The sequence below is a fragment of the Pan paniscus genome, chromosome 20, assembly GCF_029289425.2.
Source record: "Pan paniscus chromosome 20, NHGRI_mPanPan1-v2.0_pri, whole genome shotgun sequence".
Lineage (NCBI taxonomy): Eukaryota > Metazoa > Chordata > Mammalia > Primates > Hominidae > Pan > Pan paniscus.
The window spans coordinates 51,222,615-51,231,763 of record NC_073269.2 but is presented as its reverse complement, the minus strand read 5'-3'; the positions used below and the strand labels follow the sequence as shown (position 1 = coordinate 51,231,763).

Sequence of the window (9,149 nt, the reverse complement as noted above, 5' to 3'; positions counted from 1 at the left end):
GCAGGCCTCACTGAGCCATGGCAGGTTCTGATGAACAGGGGCCTGCCACTTAGCCATCAGATGGGGGCAAGATGTCCCACACAGGCAGCACTGGCATCTGGCCTGTAAACCCAAGCGCCCTCCCAGCTGGCTCTGCTGGCCCATGGGCCCTGGGGTGGGAGAGCCCTGCACCAACCACACAGATGACACTGAGACAGGTGATGGGAATTAAATAACTTTTGACTTTATTTCACTAGAGATAAAACCAGCAGCATCACAGCTTGAGCCCCTTACCCACCCCCTTGTCCTCCCCACCCCCCCACTCTTCTGCCTAATGTCGGTAATGGGGGCTTCGGGATCGGGACCTTGAGCGCCTGGAAAGAGAAAGGGAGGGGCCATGAGGATGGGGCATACACACATCCACACACCTGGGGCCATGGATGCTTCAGTGGTCGGGGCACTTGTCTGTGGAGGGAAGGATGTTCCCCAAGGGATGAGACCAGCCCCTCCAACTGGAGGTGGGTACAGGGTGAGGCTGGAGGAATGACAGCCAGGACCTCCCATCAAAGGACAAGTGTTACTTCCAAGAAAGTGGAGGGTCATGGGCTTCCTTACCTTCGAGAAGAGCTGTATTCTCGACCTGGAAAGAAAAGAACAGGTGAAGAGCGAGCAAACATCCAGGGCCAGGGCCTCTTCCTTGACCTGGGGTGAGGTCCTCAAAACTGAACTTCAGGGGTTGTCTCCAAATGAGGGGACATTTCCAGAGAGTCCAGTGGCTGCTATCTGTGCCCCTCACCAGCCCACGCCGGAATGAGCACTTCTAATTGCTGCAATCACCTTGTGACTAAAGCAATGTGTGTGTGTGTGTGTGTGTGTGTACGTATGTGTGTCACCATGTTGGTCAGGCTGGTCTCGAACTCCTGACCTCAGGTGATTGATCCACCCACCTCAGCCTCCCAAAGTGCTGGGATTACAGGCGTGAGCCACTGCGCCCGGCTGTACTATGGTTTTTTTTGGTAACCCTGCTTGACACTTTTCTTTAAAGCCCCAGAGCCCTGCAGCCTGGTGGGGACACTCACTGTATCGGGGGGAGGGTGAGCGGCTCTGCCGGCTGTACTGGCGTTCCCACTCTTCTCTCTCCTTCTCTCGGCGTTCCCGCTCCCTGCAAAGGCATGGCATGAGCATCTGGCTGGGAACACTGGACACACTGAACTCAGGGAGGGCAGGTGCTTCCAACACCCTACTCCGAGGAAGACAGTAAACCAAGGGGGCCGGTACTGCCACCAATCCCCACTTGGAAAGGGAGCCCCAGGTTCAGAGGGACCCCAGCTGGCGGGGCTGACTGGAATCCCAGCCCCTTCCTAGGAAAGCCTGGGGAACAGAGGGAGGCAGGATAGTCCCATCATTTCCTGCCGCACTGGGGCACCTGCACACATTGAGTGTTGAAATGGTCTCCGTCACAGTGGCCAGGCTTGGCAACCCAATGGCTACGTCTACTGGGTGCCTCCTCCGTGCCTGGCCTTGAACTTGTCAAATCCTCCCAACAGCCTGTGAAGTGGGACAATGACTGTATCTCCATTTAGGAGACAAGCAAACTGAGGCTGGGACAGGAGAAAGACCCATGGCGGTGGGTGAGTGGGGAAGGGGTATCAGGAACAGCTTGCCAGGCCAAAAAAACAGCAAAGGTGACTGGCACTTGGAGGCTGGAAGAGCTGGGAGGAGGTCGCGGTGGCGGGAGGCAGGTCGAAATGGAGGGAGGAAATTCAGGGAGAGGAGCAAGAGAGGCGGCTGGGCACAGCCCCGAGGGCCAGGCAGGGATCTCTGCCTTTCATCCACCCACAGGGAGCTGGGCAGGGCTTGAGCCAGCAGCCCATGGTGGGAAGGCCAGGCAGGCCAGGAGGTGTGGCCATGGGACAGGGAGGGGCAAGGTCTTACTTCATGCGGATCTTGCGGGCCATGGCTCGAAGCTCGTCTTCCCGCTCCTGCAGCAGACAGGGCTATGAGGACATGGCCAGGCCAGCACCCACCCACCACCCCAGCCCTCCCTTTCCCACTTCACCTGCCGCTCATGCTCCTGCTGGATCATCTTTTCTTGTGCTGCCTTCTTATCCGCCTTGACTGTAGAGAGAAAGAACAGGGTGGCTGAGGGGTTCCCTTAAGAGCCCCACTCTCTTTTTTCTTTTTTTTTTTTTTGAGACAGAGTCTCGCTCTGTCGCCCAGGCTGAAGTGCAGTGGCGTGATCTCGGCTCACTGCAGGCTCCGCCCCCCGGGTTCGCGCCATCTCCTGCCTCAGCCTCCTGAGTAGCTGGGACTACAGGCGCCCACCAACATGCCCGGCTAATTTTTTGTATTTTTAGAGAGACGGGGTTTCACCGTGTTAATGGTCTCGATCTCCTGACCTCGTGATCCGCCCACCTCGGCCTCCCAAAGTGCTGGGATTACAGGTGTGAGCCACCGTGCCCGCTAAGAGCCCCACTCTCTAAAATGAGGAAGCTGAGCTCAGACAGGTCAACCTGACTGCAGAGGCCCCAGCATAGCGGCAGCGGAGCTGATGCAAACCCATTCCTCCCCAGAGCACCTCCGTGCCTGCGTGGCCTCTCTAGGGAAGGGCCAGGCCTCCCAAAGTGGTGCTGGGTCTCCTTGCTCCCACTGCCAAGGGGAAGAAGAGCTGTGAAACCCTGGAGGGACGGGGCAGAACATACACTGCCTGTTCAGCGCCTTCTGCATCCTCAGTTTCAGCTTCTCCTGAGGCGTCAGCTTGGGCTGGGGAGGGGGGAGAAGAGGCGGGAGAGGGGGTGGGTGTCCCAGAGCTCCCACAACCCACCTCAGCCAAAAGCCTGGGGCTTTGTGCGGGGGGCGGGGGGAGAATGACGTGGGGAGGAGGGGCAGGCTGTGGACAGCCCTGAGGCTCCCAGAGGTTCAGTGACAGGTGGAGCCCCAGTGTACAGTGAGGAGGGGAGAGGGACATGGTTCTCACAGGGGCAGACCCTTCCCCTCCCCTCCCTGTCCCTGGGGCTGGATCTCCCAGCCCACCCGGGCCCCCCTGCAGGCCCACCGGGCCCAGCTCTTGGGCACTGCTGCTGACGGGAATTAGACGGGCGAGTTCCAAATTCTTACTGACTTTGGCAGCTCCTGTCTCTTTACCAGCGGCAGGTTCGGTCCTGGGTGGGGGCAGGGCCAGAGGACATGGTTGGGAGGGGGAAACGGCAGCTGCCACCTCTGACCCCAGCCTCAGCACTGCCCTCAGACCAGGCAGCCAAGGCATGGGCCTCAGATGCCCCAGGGTGCAACCATGTCCCTCTCAGACCCCACAGAACCTATAAGACAGGGACCTGTCCCCCTCTGACCCTCACCCAGGACAAGGTTCTAATTGTGCAGATCCTCCAGGATTTGGTGTGTCCTCCTCAGACCCCCCAGGCCAGGGCTGTGTCCCCCTGAAATCCACCCTCCCAGGCCAGGGCCATACACCACCCCCCAGACCTCCCAGGGTAGGGCTAAGTTCCCCTCAAAAAGGAAACAGTGATGTTCACCCTCCCCACCCGAGATTGGCAGCCCTCTTCCTCCAAACCCGCCCCGCTCACTTTTTCAGCTTCTCGCCCACAGCAGGGGACGCGGCCGGCCTGGTCAGCTTCTCTCTTGCGGGTGATGGCGAGGGGCTTTGGCTGCGGCTGCGGCTGCGGCTGCGGCTCTGGCTGGGGCTGGGGCTATGGCTGCGGCTGCGAGTCAGGCTGCGACTGCGGGACGGGCTGAGGGACCAGCTGCTGCGGCTGCGGCTACTGCTGTGGTGCCTGAGGCCCCGGCCGCCCCGCCTGTAGCGGTCCCCTGAGTGGGAGCGGCTCCTGGGGATGCAGCAGGGCGGGAGGAGGACTGTGAGGCTCCAGGGACCCCAACCGCACCCCACCCTGGGTCCGGATCCACAGTCCTCCTTCCTGCAAGGCCCAGGGTGACAGGCTCGACTCTCCTCTCCTGCTACTCTCCCTCCAAAATGTCCCAGAGCGGCATTCCGGCCTCCCTCCAGCTACAGAGATGGCGCTCTAGATACACTCAGCCTAAGGGCAGTCCTGCCATCATGAGCCCTGCCTGGCCCACGTCACCTCTCCCTCACTAGACACCCGCTTGCTAACTTCCCGGGAGGTGAGCTCTGGGAGGGATGGCTGGCTCCCCCTTTATGAGCCGTGTCCAGCTCAGGCACAACAGTGTTCCACGGTGACCTCATCTACACCCTCACCCACCACCTCATCCTGCTTGTGTCCAGGATCTCGACAATAGTGGGGACCACCCCTTGTCCTCCACCAGTCTCAGCACAGACCTACAAGTTCCAGTCTGGGGATGCGGAACCCCATCCTCTCCCTGCTCAGGACACTGGTGGGACTCTCCACCCAGTGCCCACTCTCAGGCTGGCATGCAAGATGTGCCCAGGTCCCACCTGTCCCCCAAGCCTTTCTCCTGTCATTGCTCTGGGTAAGCTACAAGAAATATATGACCTGGAAGCCAATTCTGGGCCACACGCTGACTCTGCTTGGGCTCTTTTTTTTTTTTTGAGACAGAGTCTCTCTCTGTCGCCCAGGCTGGAGTGCAGTGGTGCAATAGCTGGGCTCACTGCAACCTCTGCCTCCTGGGTTCAAGCAATTCTCCTGCCTCAGCCTCCTGAGTAGCTGGGATTACAGATGTGCACAACCACGCCCGGCTAATTTTTGAATTGCGTTTTTATAAAATAAAAATTTGTTGTCATTATTAAGAAAACAAGGGCCAGGCGCGGTGGCTCACACCTGTCATCCCAGCACTTTGGGAGGCCAAGGTGGGTGGATCATGAGGTCAGGAGTTCAAGACCAGCCTGGCCAACATAGTGAAACCCCGTCTCTACTAGAAATACAAAAATTAGCCAGGTGTGGTGGCGCATGCCTGTAATCCCAGCTACTTGGGAGGCTGCAGCAGGAGAATCACTTGAACCCAGGAGGAGGAGGTGCAGTGAGCCGAGATTGTGCCACTGCACTCCAGCCTGGGTGACACAGTGAGACTCTGTCTCAAAAAAAAAAGTAAAGGAAACAAGAGCTATCCTCTAAAAATCCAGACCCTCAACTTCTCCTGAGAACTAGAAAGACTGGGTGACACTAGACCTGCTGCTGAGCGGTCAACGCCCCGACTGGAGGGAACATGTGCTTGCCAGGTCAGCAGGATCTCTACCTGGCCCCTCTACTTTACCTGCCAGACCCTGAAGGCAGCTGACATGGTGATCAGTGCCACAATAACGCAGGTAATGATGCTGACGATATTAACGGCACTTAGCCAGCACCAGCCCTGTCCTAAGCACCTTACATGGGTTTACCTGTTACACCTCTAACAGCTCAGAGAAGCGGATGCTATTACCGCGATTTTACAGAATTAGAGGCCCAGGGACTCTACACTCAGGCAGGTGCCCTGCAGTCTATGCTCCTACCAACCCAGCGTCGCTGCCCTTCCCAGGGCAGCCCTGACCTCAACAGGCAAGGGGACCGGAAGGGGGTGGACCAGTCCCCAGGTGGCTTTATTTTCTAAACCATCCCTAGAGCTAGCCTCTCACCGTGTCGTCTCCAAAATGAAATGTCTTTTTTTTTTTTTCTTGAGACGCAGTCTCACTCTGTAGCCCAAGCTGGGGTGCAGTGGCACAATCTCGGCTCACTGCAACCTCCGCCTGCAGGGCTGAAACGATTCTCGTGCCTCAGCCTCCTGCATAGCTGGGACTACATGCACGTGCCACCACGCCCAGCTAATTTTTTTTTTTTTTTTTGAGACGGAATCTCACTCTGTCACCAGGCTAGAGTGCGGTGGCACGATTTCAGCTCATTGCAACCTCTGCTTCCCGGTTTCAAGCGATTCTCCTGCCTCAGCCTCTCAAGTAGCTGGGACTATAGGCGTGTGCCACCACACCCAGCTAATTTTTTTTTCAGTAGAGACGGGGTTTCACCATGTTGCCCAGGGTGGTCTCGAACTCCTGAGCTCAGGAGATCCGCCTGCCTCGGCCTCCCAAAGTGCTGGGATTACAGGTGTGAGCCACCACGCCAGGCCAAAGAGCTGTCTTGATTTTTTCCACCCGCTTCGCTTCCCCATCCGCTCCTGGCCACACAGGGACGTGCCCCTCCCCCTCCGCAAGGGGTTTCCCAGCCCTCAAGGCCCGGACCCGTCCCTTCAAGCTACAGAAAACCCTGGAGCGTCCATGCGCTTTCTACTGCCCTCCACCTGGAACCCCTGACAGCAAAAACAGTCTCCTGAGGAGAGAGAGATGCACAGTCTCCTCTCCACACCCTGTCGTGGAAAACAGCGGCTGGGATCCACCTCCACTGCCACCAGAACGCGCACGCAAACACCCATGCCTTGCCCTTTCCAACCAAGGGCTTCCTGCGGAAGAGCAGTGGCCTGTGCCTGTCCCCTTAGATGGGGTGTTCTCTGAGCTGGACGGCCAGGTTTCCTCCCTCTGAGCACCTTCTCCCCAAGATCGGAGACCGCGCCCCCCCCGCCCCTCCCACCTCCACGCCCAGCCACACACACCTGCTTCTGCGCCGGGGCCCGTAACCACCACGCCGGGCGGGCGAGCGGGAGTACCGGTGTCCGTCTCGGGAGCCCCCACCTGAGTGCCGCCGGCCACGGCTACGGGACCGGGAATATCGCCGGGAGCGGGAGCGGGAGCGGGACCAGGAGCGGGACCGGGAGCGGGCGTGGCGGCCGGAACGGTAGTAGCCCCCACCACGGCGAGAGCGGGAGCTGGAGCGAGAGCTGGAGCGGGAACTGGAGGTCCTCGAGGCAGAAGAGGAGGAGGAGGAGGAGGAGGAGGAGCGGCGGCTGCAGGCGGGGCACGGAGGGCCGGTCAGCGCAGGCCTGAGCCGCGGCCCCCCTCTGCCCCGGGTACCCCCCATGGTGACCGGGGCGTAGGGCGGGCGGCGTGAGCGTTACCGACCGGGCGCTGGCATTACGTCCCGGGGCGGGGCCGCCAGGCTGGGGAGGTGCGGGGGGCTTCCCTGTGGTGACTCCTGATGCTGCTGCGGCAGCAGCGGCTGCGGCTGCCTCCTCATCGCTGCCCCCAAAACTGGTGATGAACGTGATCTTCTCCTCGCGGCCCGGGGTCGGGGAGCGGGAGCGGGAGCGGGACTCTGAGCTGGACTCCGAGGGTGACCTGCGGGTAGGGAGGAGGAGGCTCACTAGCTCAGGCTCCCGGAGCCTCTTCGGAACAGCACACACAGCAGATCAACAGCAGCGCCAGCGCGGGCCACAGCGACCCGGGAAACCAGGCGGGTGGATGGAGCCTGGAGGGCAGTGGAGACCCAGCTCTGGACAAAGACTTGACTCACAACCATGCAGCCTTCGCTAAATAACCAGGAAGGACAATGACACACAACTGCTCTGATTTTATGTGGCTATGAAAAATGGATGAGCAGGCCGGGCGCGGTGGCTCACACCTGTAATCCCAGCACTGTGGGAGGCCGAGGCAGGCCGATCACTTGAGACCAGGAGTTTGAGACCAGCCTGGCCAACAAAGCAAAACCCTGTCTCTACAAAAAATACAAAAAAAATTAGCCGGGCATGGTGGCGCGCACCTGTAATTCCAGCTACTCAGGAGGCTGAGGGCACGAGAACTGCTTGAACCTGGGAGGCAGAGGTTGCAGTGAGTCCAGGTCACGCCACTGCACACCAGCCTGGGCAACAGAGTGAGACTCCGTCTCAAAAAAAAAAAAAAGATAAGCAGATCTCTGTACAAAACACAGAAAAGTTTTACTCAAAAGATACATGGATAATCTGGGAGGAAAAAGCAAGTTCTAAAACACTGAGTGTGGTGCAATTCTATTTTAGTAAAATAAAAACAAAGTGGCCAGGTGTGATGGCTCATGCCTGTAATCCCAGCACTTTGGGAGGCCCAGGTGGGAAGACTGCTTGAGGCCAGAACTTCAAAACCAGCCTGGTCAACATGGTGAGCCCCATCTCAATATTTTAAAGAAAAAAAAAAAAAACCTGTTTTTTAATATATAAAATTTTAAAAATAAAAAGAAAGTATCTGATATTCCTGACACTCCCATGTGTGGAGCACTAACCTACACCTTTTATTTCCCCAGAAGCCATTCACACCTTATCTCATCTAACCTCGACCCACAGCCCCATGAGGAAGATCCCATTCCCACCCCCATTCCGAAGAGGGAACTGGGCTTCAGAGAGCTATGGAGCTTGGATGAGGGGGACTGGGATCAGACTGAGCTTGGTCCCTCACAAAATCCCTTCTCCAACCACTCTTTCATCCACGAGACAACGACCTGTGCCCAGCGGTGCTACTGAGTGCCCGTTATTTCCCACTGGCCACTTCTGGAAATTGAGATTAAAGTGACTTGATTTCTCAGTCACACTGTTTTGCCATATTTGGTCATTTTTACCACAAGGCTGCACTGTATTTAAATCAGAAAAATAAAATAAAGAAGCTTCAAAGATAAAGAAAATTTTATTGGCCGGGTGCGGTGGCTCACGCCTGTAATCCCAGCACTTTGGGAGGCTGAGGTGGGTGGATCACGAGGTCAGGAGATTGAGACCATCCTGGCTAACACGGTGAAACCCTACTAAACTCTACTAAAAATACAAAAAATTAGCCAGGCCTGGTGGCGGGCACCTGTAGTCCCAGCTACTCGGGAGGCCGAGGCAGGAGAATGGCGTGAACCTGGGAGGCGGAGCTTGTAGTAAGCCAAGATCGTGCCACTGCACTCTAGCCTGGGCGACATAGCGAGACTCCGTCTCAAAAAAAAATTTTTATTTAAAACTGGGAAAACAAGACAGTGATCTGGAAAACACAAAAATGATTCAGACCCAGAACATATCATGCAGTCTGTGATCTTGGGGTGGCCTAGCAGGGTGAACCTCCCATCCCCTCCTCAGCACCCCTGTCCCCATCAGGAGGCTCCCTGTCTGCTATTCCCTGGTCCTCCAGAGCAACTTACCGCTTATAGGGGTCATAGGTGGGGCTGTCTCGGCGGGCATAGCTACAGAGAAAAGAATGGGGTGGGACAAATTAGGGCTTAAGATCTCAGCGGTCATGAATTTGGGATAAGCCCGCCAACCTGAGGACCCAAAGCTAGGTACCTGGCACAGTGAGGGGGCTGCTGACCAGGTTGGGGGCCTTCCCTTGATTCCTCCACCCACCCCCACCTCAGATCTGTCCA

General features: G+C 57.6%; 1 protein-coding gene across 3 annotated transcripts in view; it reads right to left on the bottom strand.

The window, feature by feature from the left end:
• Positions 1 to 201: 201 nt before the first annotated feature.
• Positions 202 to 9,149, bottom strand: part of CLASRP (CLK4 associating serine/arginine rich protein) — a 32,069-nt gene continuing 23,121 nt past the window's right edge. The window contains exons 11-21 of one of the 3 annotated variants that reach the window (XM_003817530.6): positions 8,928 to 8,969; positions 6,911 to 7,126; positions 6,505 to 6,795; positions 3,561 to 3,818; positions 3,101 to 3,140; positions 2,682 to 2,742; positions 2,039 to 2,097; positions 1,915 to 1,961; positions 1,059 to 1,141; positions 595 to 619; positions 202 to 353 (exon numbers count right to left, since the gene is read on the bottom strand). In XM_003817530.6, coding sequence (XP_003817578.1) covers positions 311 to 353; positions 595 to 619; positions 1,059 to 1,141; positions 1,915 to 1,961; positions 2,039 to 2,097; positions 2,682 to 2,742; positions 3,101 to 3,140; positions 3,561 to 3,818; positions 6,505 to 6,795; positions 6,911 to 7,126; positions 8,928 to 8,969 — 1,165 coding nt within the window. In that variant the 3' untranslated portion in view covers positions 202 to 310. Of the gene's footprint in view, positions 354 to 594; positions 620 to 1,058; positions 1,142 to 1,914; positions 1,962 to 2,038; positions 2,098 to 2,681; positions 3,141 to 3,560; positions 3,819 to 6,504; positions 6,796 to 6,910; positions 7,127 to 8,927; positions 8,970 to 9,149 lie in introns of those variants that run through there. The other 2 variants (XR_611621.4, XR_004667736.3) reach the window with 2 other exon arrangements.